The sequence below is a fragment of the Chanos chanos genome, chromosome 4 (assembly GCF_902362185.1).
Source record: "Chanos chanos chromosome 4, fChaCha1.1, whole genome shotgun sequence".
NCBI lineage: Eukaryota > Metazoa > Chordata > Actinopteri > Gonorynchiformes > Chanidae > Chanos > Chanos chanos.
In genome coordinates, this window is record NC_044498.1 from 14052565 (window position 1) to 14069119 (window position 16555).

Below are 16555 nucleotides of genomic sequence, written 5' to 3' on the forward strand. Positions count from 1 at the left end.
GGTATGAAGCATCAAACGAGGAACAAAAGGCAGAAGCAGAACTTGCTGCAGATGTTTTCAGTATTTAGAAAAAAAAAAAAAACTGCTAAAGAAATTAAAAGTTTAAAAATATAAACTGGTAATAATATAATAGATCTGTAAAAATGTGTTGGCAGCCACTCTTAACAAATGTTCTGCGTAAATCACCCAGTGTGCGCACGTAAACGGATCAGAGAGCTCTGACAGAGAGGTCTCAAACATGGTAATTTACAGAACTTCAATGAATTATAGTACTGTACTTTGGGGCTGTTTAATAGGATGCAAACTTTTCATGAGCCAATTTACTATTCACTAAAGAACAAATGAACAGATGACAAAAGGTACTGATGAACCATATCTCCCACACAATCACAGATTTCTCTTCCTAAGAATTGGCCTCTCAGTGATTTAGTTCAAACTGAGCAACAGCGCTGGAACTGCGGAGGTTTTCTGAGTTCAAGGCTTTCCCACGTTCTAAAGACGACGAACATATATAATTCTAACTGGAGACGTGGAAAAAAAAAGCATGACTCATCTTTAGCTGAAAAACAGAGAATGGGAAAAAAGAGAAAAAAAAAGAAAAAAGAGGGAGAAACAGAGAGAAACAGGGAAAAAGAAGGGCGGGAACAGTTCACTCCTAAGAGCTTTAGATAAGAGAGATTTTCAAAGCAAACTGTGCTTCTCTAAATCCGAAAATAAAATAAGGCCTCAGTCACCGTGGAGGTTAATATTTCACAGCTGAGGAAAGGTATCTCCAAAGTGAAAGTGTTTTCTAATGGACTCAGTGGTACAAGTTGTAAAAGACAGAGGTACAATGTTACAGTATAGGGGAATGAGGACCTCTAGGAGATAAACAGCTCTGTTTACAGCATTATCTTAGAGGTGTAGAAATGTTCTTTTCTCTCCTACTCCTCAAGGACCATGGGCCAGTATGTTTCAGATGTCTCTCTCTGCTGTGACACACCCTGAATCAACTCCAAAGCTAATTATCAGGCCTTTTGATTGGTCAAAGAGGGTGTGTTTGAGCAGAGAGAGATATCAAATGCATAGAGCTGTCGGCCTCCAGGAACAGGACTAGGAAACATAATTTTAAAAACTAAGCCATGGCTTATCTCCATTTGTGATGTTTTATTAAGAATTTTTATTTGCTAGGTGACACATTGGTATTTCAACACAGAACATTATGCCAAGATTGTTACATTCTCTTGATAAAACAAAACTGGAAAACCCCATGTTCTCCCTACAACAAGGCTCAGAAAGGCAATGCATGTTTCTCTGATTTAGACCATGTCAGTTTGTCTCCATATTAACCACCAGAAGGAACTGGTGGTTATGTGTAAGGTATTTTCTTTATCACTTTCACACTGAATTCTGTTGCTCTGACATGTCTGTTCTACAGCAGACCAACACTGGTTTTAAGTCTTGACACAGTGTATGTAAGGACAGCAGTCGGGGGGGGGGGGGGGGGGGGGGAGTCCTGACCTCTCTTGTTTGAGGGCGTATTCCAGCATCTTGATCCTCCTCACCAGGTCCTTCTTCAGGTTCTCCTGGCCTTTCCTCTCTCCCTGCAGGAAGGCAATCTGAGCCTGGAGAGACACACAAACACAAACAAAAGGCCAGTCAGTGGTCTGTGTCTGCAAGCTACAATGCTTCAGGGTAAAAAAAAACAAAAAACAAAAACAAAAAAAAAAAAACCCAAACCCATCTGTGGTGGTTCAGTTCTTCTGAATCAGGAGTCCTTCATTATAACTTCAAATAAGAACCGTTAAAAGCTGTTAGACAAACCTGTCCAGTCGAGAGAAAAAAAACCCACGAGGAGATACGGGCATTTTGTCACAAAAGTCATTTCAGTTGCAAATATCTTTTTGTCTATGCGTGACAGCTCCTTACAAAATTAAGATTCATGCTCACGGTGATAATGAGACATTATGAACAAAGCTGCAACTGTCTTCCATTCACTCAGGCAGCATCTTTTGTGTTTTTTTTTTTTTTTATGTCTACATCAGCCAATGGAAAACCTAATTTCCATGTTTTGCATGAGCATTTAGGTCTGGTGTTGTTGCTCTTGCTGTGGAATTTTTGGCTTGTTGTGTAGTGTAGTGGGTTAATGGACTGTCTTTGACAGCGCCTGTTTTAGTGAAAGAGTGAAATACTGTTTCAGCCTGAACAGAGAAGGCACTGAGCAAGACTAATCTGATTAAACACACACAAAAATGCACACAGAAGGAAAAAAAAAAACAAAACAGCAGAAACACTGAGGAAATGTGGCATCATCGTCTTACTCAACAAAGAATCCTGCCATTAAGATGAATGAGCCATTTTGCCAAACCAGTAAACTGATCATTTTGCAACTCATGTGCGTGCACACACACATACACACAATATTTTTTTCACACTTGAATATACACATAAACTGCTACACATGCAAATGAACATGCACTCACTCACACTTGTTCTAAATACTACTGTAGACTTAAAAACAATATATGCTGACAATTTAGGAAAACAATATATAAACTGACAATAAATAAAAACAAAATATAAACTGAAAAAACTTCGTAAATCATCAAATCTGCACAACAGTGTCTTAATGATATGCATTAGCTCCTTTAATTTTCATATACATGATATAATCATTTCCTGTCATAGTCAATTAGTGTGCTTGCTAATCCTATTTGTGGACTGTAGCCTATATTAAATACAGCCCCCAGGGAAAAAGACCCACACAGTGAGGCTACAGCCTACAGAATATATCCATGACGACAAATAGTTGCATTCACCAAGAGCCTTCAGGGCACATATACATACATACATACATACATACATGCACACGCACCAACTTCCACCATCAGATTTCTTTTCACTTGTTTTTCTTATTTTATCTGAAGACTCTTATTTTTGCCTGGCATGCAACGGTACACATAATGAACACATAGTGTTCCAGAGATGGGAGAGAGAGCGAGGGGGCGAGTGAGCGAGAGCGAGAGAGAGAGAGAGAGAGAGAGAGAGAGAGAGAGAGTATGAGACGTTTCCTTGCCATCCGCACACGATAGGAAGGTTGACCACAGATTTTTTTTTTTGGCCACCCATGTCCGTATAACATTCCTGCAGTTTTGAGGTGAGGGTTTGAAAAATCGGTCTGGACACCCACATACAGAAACCGTTAAGGCAGGATCCCTCTGACAAAGAGGGAACAGCATCCACAGCGAGCCTCTCTCTGAAAACAATTCCCTGTTTTAGTCAAATATCCAGCCTTCTCTTCCACAAGATGACAGAAGTGGGCAAAACGATCGAAAACGCTTCCAAGAGAGTGACGGGTTTGGTGAAACGGCAGTCAACTGAGCACTATCATTCAGCAATAAATCAAATGTTTGCTAAGTAAACGAAGTGTTATTACTGCGCCCTTGGGCCTTACCTTAACTCTACAAATAGAATAAACAATAGCACCCCGTGTCAATGGCCCAAACCTTGTTGGACACGATTCCTTGGCTCGGTGGAAAGCTGCACAGAAGCAGGGGATGAATCACTGTAAGGCCGGACTGCAGCTCCCCATTCAGCTCCACTAAACAGGCTTCAAATACCTCAGGGATGAGAAGGCCAGCCTATATTTAGACCTCTCAGTGCTTTCTCTCTGGCACAATGCTGAGAATGGAGAAAGGAACATGACTAATTAAGTTCCAAACGTCTGCCCCTGGTAAGTGCAAACCCACGCTGGGGATCTCTTTCGTTCCGGCCGAGAGGCGCTGCCCCATTCAGCCTTTCTCCCAGGCCGTGTCATTTCACTGTAAGGGAAAAGGACACTCCTGACAAAATGAAGGTCTGACATCTGTGGTGGTGGACTATGTCCAGACATTAACATCTGAGCAGAATCTCACGCCCACCTCATGCCTCATTCGTTTTAAAACAAGTTCTATTAAGTAGCCATACTGAGGAGAGCAACATAAAACCTTTCCTCTGAGGACTGTACAGTATTGAAAATCTTGGTGTCACTTTCTTTATGACATTGCTTTGTGAAAGACTCTTACAGGGTTGTCGGTTATCGGATTAGATAAACAGCGTTCGCCAATATGGGAAAATGAAACTCCGGAGGCACAAAAAGACAAGAATTTTTTAACTGCTATACTAAACCAATTAATTTCTTTCACTCAAGTAATCTGTGATTAACAGGACAGATTTGTAGGGGTGCAGAACCACTAAAAATGAAGATCTTATGAGGGGGTGGGAATCATGAGAACATAATGTCTAAAAACCACTGTAAATTCTGTTGTAATCCAATTACATCATTTAGGGAAAATGTAATCCCATTATATACGGACAATAACGAAAGCTGATAGAAGAAGGAATGAGACGCATTAAAAAGAATTAATTTACCAACAAACATACCTGTTCTTTTTTTTTTAAATTTTCTTTAACAGACAAACACATAATATATATGCATAACGTGCTTGAAAGAAAACATCTGTTTGACATTAGGAACATCAGTCGTATAATGAACACCTAATGCAAAAATGTGCTGCCCCTCTAAATATATACCAGATATACATATGTGTATATATATATATATATATATATATATATGTGTGTGTGTGTGTTTGTGTGTGTGTATACACAGTGACATTTTTTTTCCCAAAAACCTGACACAAGCCCTGTAAACTCTGGGGGAGAACTGTGTCACCTTCACCAAAATGTGTCTTAACTTTGAACTTCAACTGTGCTAATGCTGTCAGGCTCAGCTCTGCCACGCTCTCAGTCTAAATTGCAGGGTTTCCAAGGCAACTGTCAGGTTTCTTGTGGAGGCAGCACACTAGGAAAATGACAGGACACAATGAAACAGCAGTGCTAATGCTAGTTCAGGTGAGGGATCACAAAAACCTAACCCTTTCTCTTTCCCTCTCTGCATGGGTTACATGTAGCACTCTGAAGAGGACCAAAAAAAAAGCGGTCTTTGAAGGGGGACCTCCAACACAAAAAGTACTGTGGCCTACATGCAGGGAAAACTGGGTAACCCATTTCATTAATAATCCCTTTTCTCCTTTGAAGGACTAAACGACGCGTCAGAGAGACAGAAATACGAGACTGGTTCGAGAGCGGAGATGTTGATGATTCCTAAAGGACATTGAGAACTTCGTGAGTTTTCGTTTGAATATAGGGACACTGGAGACTTCACCGTCCTTATGAATCATACTTGATTGTTTTTTTGTCATAGGATTTGCATTATTCTCTATTAATCTAAGAAAAGAATACAATAAAGTGAATGAAGGTCAGGGGGGTTTAGAAAATATTTTAAAAAACCCCCAAAAACCTAGAGATGATGATGTAGGGCTAACAGCTTTTAAACGAAGACATAGTGAACAGGGAAGCCACCTCTAACAGGGTAAACCGAGCCATGTTTAAGTGTTCCATATCTAAAGGTAATGTCAGAAATCCTCAGAAGCGTCTAGCGTAGCTGGGAACCCATGATGGGCTGCATCTGTCCACACAGTTCTCTCAGTTGGCTTAGGGTGCTGGCACAGCAGCGTGGTCATGAAACAAACCTGTATGTGATTATTAATGAAAAAAAACAGAAGTACAGAGAGCCCTTTTCTGATACGTCTTAGCTTGGATTTTCCCCCCTGTTATGCTTGTTAACAGATATTCATAACATGCATCTACCTCCTCCATCTACCCACTGACCTGGAGAGGCAACCCTAAGCTTCTCAGCTGGCTCTCTTTCCAAAGGTGAATCTGTGAGGAGTTGGGGATGCCTGCAATTACATAGAATGTAAAGGAGCACTCTTTCAGAGGCGAGGAGAGGAGAGGAGGAAGGCATTCCTCTCCCTTTGAATACCTTGCAGTTATGCAAGTAATGCAAACTGAACTGCTGAGTTCCACAGTTGCCTCTGAGGAAATTAGCCATTTAATTAAATTTGCATTCCCCTTCACTGAATGAGGAAAGCATTATGATGACCTCAATAAACTAGCTCTTCTGCATTCTCTCTCATAGGTGTTCACTTGGAGAAAACTTTGCTTTAATGCCCCAGGTGAGCTAGGAGTACCTTTATCAGTTACATCCACAGGCAGAAAGGCTTCTAACCATAGAAAATAAACAGTATGATAAACTCCAGAAAAAAAATAAGACACTAATAAGACATTCTAGAGTAGATATTCATTTTAAATGCTCACTTTTAATATTTGTTTACCATGTTTACACGGAGATGGCAGGGGAAGACAGCAGAAGAAGGAAACTTCGACGAAAGGGCGAGTTGCTTGAGGAGATGTCAGCAAGAGAGAAAGGAAAAGAGAGAGAGAGGGAAAGAGAGGGTGGGGGGGGGGGGTGTGATCAGGAATAGCTCAGTGACGTAGGCCTAACCCACTCTCTTTCCCCCGGGGCTGCTTCTGACATGCCTGCATTTCTGAGCCAAACAGTTTAAAGTGAAAAGGAGACATGCTCTAAGGAAAGAGCATCGGGAAGACAGGGAGAACGATGCAGAAGCAGGGACTGTGATGCAGATATGTTTACACACAATACACAGAATGTATGGATGAACCAAGCAGAAAACAGAAACATTCCTCAACCTAGGGATATTTCTTTGGTTTAATGAGACGTGAGATGAAAAGCAAACGTATGGAGGAGAATGCATGGATGGTAGCACAAGATAAGAGAAGTAACTGAAATGCAGTGTACCACCTGCTAATTTATATGTCCAATGGACAATACCTATAGTGACAATAATGATAACATTGCTGCTAAATGACCACGACCGACAAAGGCATATCTTAGCTTTCTATAACCAATTTTCCATTTTTATTTAGGGCTACATGTCAAATGCGGTTCTCTGTAGCGCTGTAAGGCTGACACCATATGAGTAGATGGTGACACGCCATTTAGCTACATGCACTTCCACTGCACGCTGCTAATCACATTCTGTTGCAGTGGAGAACAGCACTGCATAACCTGACCTCATACTTGTGTTTATGCGAGCAGAGGGTGGAGTTGCACCCTGTCGCCCACCCCCCACCCCCCCCCAGGAGAGATGTGACGTGAGGTGTGGTGTGGCATGGGCAGTCTGTCTGCTTTCCCTGGCCCATGAATGCCTCAAAGTACAATCCAGTTCATCCAGATTAGGAGGTCATCCCAACCTTAATCGGAACTCTCTACTGCAGTAAACTGAGGGGAAGGTTCTCAGATAGTGAGCTCCCTTTCAGCAGTAAAAACAAAAGGACCCCTGAGAGGCAGTCAGACGTCACAGACTAGACGGAGGAGGCACAGTTGTTTGCTTTCCTTTTGTCTCTCCACAAAGACAGAAGATGTTACAAGCAGCTGGGGAAACTGACATAAAAACCAAAAAATCGTCTTAGAGCTGAATGATCATGTATCTGTCTGTGAGATTTAGGATCAAGAAAATCACAGGGGTTTCAAGTCATGATTTATAGTCGCTCGTTCGGCAGTATTTTCTTGGTCAAAGTCGACCATGACAAATAATCACTGTAGAAAAACAAAATTCTTTTAACAGTTACGAATCCTTCACAAGGTCACTCCAAGGTCAAAATCTCTTCACTGGTTAATCGGTGCCAAATCACGGTGGCAACCACTAGAGGTGTTTAATGCGTGCATAGAGCTACATACACATTTCTTCAATATCTAAAAAAAGATGTTGCTGCGATATAGGACCACACAAAGCTGTAGTATAAGTCGGCGCCATGGAAACTATGACAGGCCCAAACTGAACGTTAGGCAGCATAGTGCATGCATTGAGCAGTGCAGAGACAGTTGACTTCTGCTTGACTGAGGCAGAGGGAAGAATGAGAGTTGTGGTAGCTGTGGTTAGCACAACAGAGAGGCCTGCTGTGCTGGGTTTGAAGTTGTTAGCTGTTAGCAAAACAGGGTTTTAGTAGGCCTACAGCTGCCTGTAAAAAAAAATCATCCAAAAAAAACTGGGGGAAAAAGATGGATGGAAAACTATGCAGTTTGTCTGACATCTCTAGGTATATCGTGAAACATCAGCAGAAGCTTAAGCTTAAATAGTTAAATAATTAAGCAAAATAGCATGATTTAAAATAGGAGTTAAGTGATAATTGGAGAACAGCCAATAATCCAACAAGATATTCATATTTTTTCCAGTTATCAGAATAATCATTCTGATGGATATGCCAATAAAAGACCCTTGTTAATGTGATGCATGTACTCCTCTCTGAAAGGTAAAAGTCTGTAGTCTGGCTCAATGGCCTTTCTGCAGCATTACAGGACTGTTTAAAATTTGGATGACTTTGAGTGATTACACGCTTAACACAAGAGATACAGAAAACAGAATCTCCAAGAGTCATTTTTCCTCTTCACCAGGTGGAAAGGGGGAAAAACAAAAGTACGCTGGAGTCACACATCTCCCTCAGCAGTTGGCAAAAAGAGTGTACTAAAGTTACAAAACTCACTTGGTAATGTAATTTCATCAGTTCTCTCTTACGGTCCACTCGCATACACGCGACCGCTCCCTGCTCTAACCGCTGTTTCTAGCTCAGATTCGTCACGCTGCGTGTTGTATTAAACTGAGTGAGGTCATTTTATTAATCAAATCAAAATATCTCTGATATCTAAATACTCTTGTCTCATTTGCTGCTGCACTACTGTCGATGCAGAATTCCGACCCACATTTGAATATGCAAAAGAAATTTCCCCGCAGTTTGCGTTACGCTAAATTCCGACACTAGGCGTGTGCATTCTACAAGCTCTCCTTTAGAATTTTGGAGAATTTTCAGAATGTAAGTAGGTGGCTGCCGGACATAATATTTCAGTGTCCAGGAGAATTTATTGCCTGTACTTTATACCAGTACTTCATCCAAGTATTTTATACCAGTGGAATAAGAAACTCATTTTCATTTGGCTTTGTCATACAAGCCAGGGGCATAAACTACCACTGGTTATGGACACACAGAGCGATACGACACCCGGGACTGTGATGGCAAACACAAACCCGTTCTTAACATCCTGGAAAGACTGGCAGACTGACCTCTCGGTCACCAACATCGCCTGAAGAACCGAACACAAGTCAGCAGGCTGGAGCAAAGAATCTTTCCGGTCATAATTAGTTTTTGTATTAACGTGAACAGTAACCACCCCAGGCCAACGGCAGGTAAGAGGGCAGGTTCAGAAAAGGTTCATACAGGGAGAGGCTAAAAGGAATAGTCATGAGACCATTAGTCAGGTTAACGATAATGGTCCAGGGCACACCCAAGTCCAGTACCTGGATCACATTTGTATTTGTGACAGCTGATATGAAATGGGAGATGCATTATGGGATGGCACGCTGAGTATAACAGCCACACAAATACAATATTTTATGACATATTTCACAGCAGCTCCTAAGTGTGTTCAGAAGGGGTTTTTTTCTGTTACAGTTGAACATGAATTACAAAGAAATGCAAATATTTTCTCATAGCTATTCACCACTCCTCTTCAGTGCTGCAGAAGACACAGTCAAACACACAAAGTGAGGCAAAGATCAGCAGAGAAAATGAATCAAAGCAGTAACACACAGGTCCCAGTGGACTCAGTAGCTCACATATGTCCATCTGACATAGTTGTACTTGGGACAGCAAAGTATCTTAAAAAAAAAAATGACATGAAGCAGTTACAGAGTCAACTTGTTTGGAATCGATTCATGAGTACCTCCTTCTACAGAAAACTCTTGACACCAGTCACCCTTCAGGCCTTACTGCATCTGTTCTAAACAACCCTACAAGTACAAGGCATGGGCAGATTTGGTTCAGATGTAACTGATTTCAATCCTTAAAAACACCCAAACATTTTCACTCCCCATGGAGTAAGTTAAGTTCAGCTTACTATTATAAGAACTCAAAGCTATCATAAGGGATTCTGTCTGCGAGAAGCCTAACTCGGGGCGGCTGACGGTTCCCACAAAAGACGCGGATTTAAAATCGAGTCTGTCACAAGAGATGCTTTTGAAATAAAATGGCAACCCAGAAAACTGAGACCTGAGATTTGAAACACCTCCATGAGCAGTTGAACAGCGATGAAATGAGTTGCCCACGGTACCTCTAAGGTTAACACAGAGTGAGGAAAAACCGATCTCAGATCAGTGAAACAAAAAAAAAAAAGCAGGTCTAATTCCCTTGAGGCAGGTGTTGTGCAGGAGGCAGAGTTAGTGTGTGGGAGGGCTCCCTGGGTGCCCCTTTTTTTCTTTACATGTGACAAAAAAAAAGAAAAAAAAAGAAAAAAAAGGCATCTGGAGGATATGCCTATGCCTGACTGATCACTCTGCTTTTCAAAAAGAGCAGCTTTTGTTTAATGATGTGATTCATTTAATGTTGCACCCACATGGGTTTTACCCGACACGAAAACAAACCTCATTTGAATTTAACAGAAGATTGCACCGGATATTTTAAGTTAGTTGGAGCTTTCTAAATACGGAAATATGGGGAAAATTCTATTTATTTTTTAAATAGATAGCCATAAAAATTGTAGATGAGAAACGAGATGAACTGGACGCATAAAATATTCAGGAGAGGGAAACGGATACAGAAAGCTCTCTTCCTGACCAAAAGGACATATTTTGGCCTATTTCCCCATTTTCCCTAGAGGACATAACAGGAGGGAGTTGTTTCACCCCTTAACCACACTCCCTCTGCTGTGTGCATGTGATTCTGGATGTTCAAGTTCAGTAGTAATGACTAAACACAGATGCAACTCCACAGCCACTAACAACAGCCTTCCCTCACCGCTCACTTTCTCTCCCTCTCTTCACATAGTCCGCTCTCTGTATCACGTTAATGTGTGTGTGCTGCGAATCTGTGATCTACATGCCGTTCAACGCAAACAGAAACATTCATACACGCAGTAAACAACTGCTCTGATGTAAAAAGTGTAAAACCTCGGTCATTTGAGTTCCCAGTTTAGGTCAGTTGTCTGATCGCATCAGTGAGCGTCGTGCTACTGAGCCAATTCACCAAACGCCCGAGCCCGCTGTTGCCTGCTGGGCACCTGGAATGGCTTTGCAAATTCAAAAGCAAAACAAAACACTGACTTACAAAATTTACAGACTCAAAGTATAGTGCACAACAGAGGCTTAGGAGCACTTTCTTTCATGTCAAAGTGGGCAACATGAGGGTTTCATTTTACAGCAGATGATGACACACACAGTTTTTCTGTAGGCTGTGGATAAATTCCAGAGGAAAAGAGAGTGCCCATGGCTTTCTCCTAAAACAGAAGAATGTATACAGACACCCTCTGCCGGTTCTGTCAGCGACACATGATGCAGTACTGTGACTGAAGTAAGGAAACGGGTGTGGTCCCGAGGTACTGTACCTTTCCACTGTTTACACCATCAGGTGTGCATACCATTCCATACAAGGCAGAGTCAAACACCTTAACCCCTCCTATTAAGGCCAGCCCACTGTGACACGATTCGTACGTGCAGCCAAGCCGAGAGGTAACTGTGGGAACCCTGAACTGGATGTGGCGTAACTGGAGCGTGTTGGGACCTAAAGCTGACACACTGGTTCTTATGGGAACACCACATTCTTTGTGATTCCTTTCCCAGACTAATGCTCAAATAGCCGAAGGAACTAAGTAAGCTGATCACAGACTCACAGAGATAATTGGCTACAAGCAGGATATCAAACTTAATAAATTAAGAGATCATTACTAAGGATTAAGATAAGGCACAGGATCACAGTCCATTGTTCTCACTTTAAACTGTCAATCACACTCACTTTTCAGGGTTAAATGGCCTCAGAGGCCCCCTAAAACGGCATACCAGGTCCTTTCCAAACACTAATTGAAATGCAGTGTTGTAACTAAAACCTGCATACACATCAGAGTCCCAGAGCCAGGCTTGGGCATTACTGGACAAGAGAGAAAAGACAAGGAAGTTCAGCACTGAAATCGGAATTAAGGCTAGGACATAGGACGGAACTGTAGTGTAACATGAGAGTTGAGAGAATTCTTTGCCACCTTTGCCAATGTGAAACTGATACTCTCGTCAAACTCTGCAAGCTATTGAAAGACACTAAGCCAGAGAAGGGAGGGATGTGCATTGAACACTAAATGTTTCATAAATTAACTACACTACTGCTGATACTGACAAGTTTAAGTTCTTGTAAAGGGCGAATCAATAACTGGTTTGAACGATCTGCGTTCTCTGTACTCGAAGGTTGGGTAAGTGCAAGATAACATCAGTTGACTTAAAAAAGAGAGAGAGTGAAAAATGTTGTCCATACAACGTTAAGCATTCAATGTTTGTTTCAATGTTTAGCTTGACAATTTCACAATCTTTTTTTCCTAACAGACAGCAACATACCACAGTGGCTTTCTCTGAAATTATGCAATCATCAAAGTACCACGTACATTATCATTAAAATATACCAGGAATTTTTCTTCAGTACATTCAGTGTGAACATCTGCACTCTATGAGGAAGATGGAAAAACAGAGCAGCATTCCTGTGAAAAAAACAACAAAAAAAAACACGTTTTGTCTGACTCTGGAGTGCATGTATGGAACCAGCCGGTAAAGAGAGAGTGAAACCTGATGCCCAACCAGCAAACAAAGGCAGTACAGAGCTGTTGCCAAGCAGACACGGGCATACATTCCCACTAAAACACCTGCAAAACAAACTACTGGAGAGCACCACGCTCTCCCTAGAATACCAGACAGCGTTACTCATGGCTGGAGCGGCAGGAAGGTACACAATGCTCTGGCCTGAGAGAGAGAGAGAGGCTCTGTCAACCTCAGAGTCACCGAAAACGGGCAGTCGAAGGAAGCGTGCGCTCTCTGTTTACCAAAAAATTTGCAATGCTTCACGCTCTGAAAAAGCAATGAAGAGTACGTAAAGTACATAGAGAGAAACAAAAACCAAAACAAGGCCAGTACATTTTATACTGTGAGTGTGTGGGCAACACAGCAGAGCAACCCAGCAGACTGCATATATCACATATGTAAAACACACCTCTTCCCACTCAAAGGCCGGGCTGCCTGTGAAAGTGAGACAAGAGGCAGCGTGTGATATTACAGGACATGCAGGCATGAAGCACTGGAGCAATGTTTCAGTGCAGGGGGCTGGAAGCACTCTGTACCACACAGTAATACCAGAGACAACAGTAATGTGCAGCACTAGGTACGGGCCATGTTAACGCAACAGAGACATGACACAGTACATGCATGTTAAATAACAGTGTACCACATGTATGTTTAACATCAGATGGAGGGGGGAAAAAAAAATGTCACACTTTCTGCCTAGAAGAAGAGATGGTTGGGATCTTCCACCTTCCGTGTGCAAGTTCCCATGAAGATTACACAGAAATGGTTTCGGATAACTCTTAAAATAAGAGCTTTTAATACATTGTACAAAAGGAGAATTCTGCAAGAAGCTCTGAATAGCAGAAGGCCAGTTTGACAACAGAGTCAATGATCAGCGTGTGACACAGGCATGTTCAGTAGCAGAGACAGGGGGAGCTCTGTAACACACATGCATGTTGAACAGGAGAAGCAGGGAACACCAAGTAGCTCTGCAGGATGAGTCACCACAGCGAAGCTCGTAAACACTAGACCCTACAGCACGGTACTGTAAGCAACAGCCAAAGCAGGGGGGGATCCTCCACCGGGGGAGCAAACGTTGCAAACAACAATTTCTAGCCAAGAGCTACGATAAAGAGACAAGGAGAACCGACGAAACGCAGCGATGCTCCTTCCCTATGTTTAGGAGTCTGCATGTGCTGTGAGCTTTTCGCATTGTGTTTGTGTGTGTGTGTGTGTGTGTGTGTGTGTGATCACTGGTCAGGTATGAAACCCAGTGCACGGCGGAGGTTAAACTGATCGGACAGGTATGAGAGCGGCATTAGTTATGATTCATTTCCACAGGCCGGATTTCTAAAAAAAACATTTTATTGGCACAAGCAGGGCCTTACTCCACCTCCACATCTCAACTTTTCCACACACTTACAGGGTAGGGCACTCTCTTAATCTTTTCATTCATTCCTTCATTCATTCATTCACCCTGACAAGGACATTCAAAATATGGGACAGGTTCTCCAGAGGATTCTATTAAAAAAAATTATAATAAAAGTAACAAAATTGCACAGCAAATGCCAACAGATATGGACCTAGCAGCTCCAAACTGCCAACCGTGTCACTCCTAGCACTGGCATTTGTCGCTCGTTCATGAGTTTCGTGTTTATTCTGCGCTGTTAAACATTGAGGCAATGAGCAAGAGAATTCAAAAATGAATCGTGCTCGTCTGCCGCACCAACATCACGATTAACATTTGTGTTTCCCTATACTGTCTGCTCAAAGGGCATCATAAACAGTGTAATGAATGGCCAGGTTGATCTCAGATGCTTCAAAATCAGCAGTGCACAAATGCCAAACTGAGGCTCAGGTCATTAATTTATATTTTAATGAACCTTTGCTCTTTCAGTCAAAACATCTGATGTGTTTCATGGGCAACAAATATGTCAACAACTGTATGTAAGCAGTAATTTGTAATACTTTATGAGGGACTCGTGGAGGAGATTTTCGTCTGTCAATCGTATATTTCCCTTTTATTCATCAGCAACTAGCAAAATGTTAGCCCTACATTATGGGAGAATGTCTAATTTCAATATGCAGTTATTTCACAAAGATAAGGAGCTATTTAAAAAAAAAACATGAAACATCCACACACAGCGTGCTGCCCCATATAGTGCTTGTTTTCGAAGAAATGTGATGCAAATAGTCAGAGTGAAATGATACAGTGACTGATAGGTATGCAAAACCGTTTGTTGACAAAAACTAGGCCTAGGGGACTGTAGTTCTTGTATGCGTATCTGGGGGTCTGGTTGAGCAAAAGAATGTTTAAGACTACTTAAATTGAAGAGAACGAAGCTTCATTGCGTGTCACAGAAACACAAGGCATGAATGGATTGTCCTCAGAATCAACTGAGTAAACATTTTTGGAATTCCATCACAGCCCAACCAGCTCAAGAGGGAAATATCTGTGTATATATACCAATGTTACTACCACCGTTCTTAAATTCACAAAATATGGCCAACAGTTTCTATCGGATCAGTGCATCGGTTCAGATGTTAAAATATATCGCCAGCAAACTTAAAGTTGATCCTTGCTGCTAACGTTAGCAACTGAAGAGAGACACTAACGTCATGCGGTTGCAGCTAACATGCTACGCAGCTGGAGATAGCTCGAGAGCTGTTAACAGTGAAGGAAACAAGATCTCATCAGCGTATGCCAAATGATAAGAAGCAACACTATATTTACATAAAATGTGACCTGACAATATGTCGTTGCAAGATCCATTACCTGCAGTTCGGCTCGCTCCACTTCCCATTGCGCTCGTTCTACCTCAAAACGGGCCCATTCGTGCTGCAGAAAGTGCAATATCCCCGGAATACTATACTGAGCCCTGGCCGCTTCGCCACCGCCAACGTCGCCCGGTTGTGGACCTTTACCACCACACGGCAATACCGAGTTGTTGTTATTGTTGAAAAACACACCAGGGCCTGCCTGTTCGTCCATGGCCAGGCCAGGAATATTAAGTCGGTTCGCCCAGACTGGCACGACACTTCGTCGGACGGCTGTTATCTGACGCCCCTGAACTTACTATATCCGCCTCAATACAAGAAAAGGAGAATATGCCTAGCTTCCAATTGCTCTCTGTCTATTGGGCAAGCAAACTCTAGAGGAGTCGACGACTGTCATTCGGTGACGTGAATACCAAGAGCACGCCCATAAACATAAATGTTTGTTAGTAGGGTTAACATACTCCACTGTGGTTGGTTAAATACACTACACTTTACACAAGCCACCAATCAAAACAGCTTGCAACTAGCGCTCGTGAAAAATGTCATAGAGCATTATGGAATATGAAGTTCAATTATTTCAAAACTTTACTACACACACACACACACACACACACACCTCGTGTGTAATTTGAGACTCCATTTGTATATTTAATTTAGTTTTTGTGTAATTAATTACGATTGCACAAAATCTAAATTATATGAGCATCCTTCAAAGGAGGCCGGTTTTAAGAGTTGGGCTACTTGTAAAGACGAAGAACACACAGAACACTGACAAATGTTATACTGTAAGTACAACATAAGTCATTATACATAATGTGATACATCTATGCAGAAATCCAAAACGAAGGACAATCTTAACAAAACGTCAAACATCAGATTACCGTTCATAAGACACCAGTGGAAGCTCTGTTTTCTTTGCAAACTCTTGGAAAACGAGATTGTAAGACTAAATGGACATGGACAGGTCGTACAAATTGTGTTATACCATAATCACGATCCGGAAGTAGGCCTATATACTGAAACATATATAGGTAACTCTTTGATTTAACTGTATTAAATACTGAATTAACTATATCGTTTTGATTTATATGCGTTTGTCATGACTCCAAAGCAAAGGAAATGAGTGGGCTTGCAGAGGTTATCAGTTTATGCTTATCTGACATGAGTTGAACAATTTTCCTCAGTGGTTAATGCTGGAACTGAAGTGGGGGTTGATCATGTTAGCTTCAGAGGCCTACCTCCACAAAAAG

At 41.8% G+C, this 16555-nt stretch overlaps 1 protein-coding gene across 2 annotated transcripts in view; it reads right to left on the reverse strand.

Moving 5' to 3' along the window:
- Positions 1-15564, reverse strand: part of strn (striatin, calmodulin binding protein) — a 28576-nt gene extending 13012 nt beyond the window's left edge. For both annotated transcript variants that reach the window (XM_030771765.1, XM_030771763.1), the window contains exons 1-2: positions 15304-15564; positions 1501-1604 (exon numbers count right to left, since the gene is read on the reverse strand). In XM_030771765.1, the coding sequence (XP_030627625.1) occupies positions 1501-1604; positions 15304-15519 (320 nt within the window). In that variant the 5' untranslated portion in view covers positions 15520-15564. The remainder of the gene's footprint in view (positions 1-1500; positions 1605-15303) is intronic.
- Positions 15565-16555: the final 991 nt, after the last annotated feature.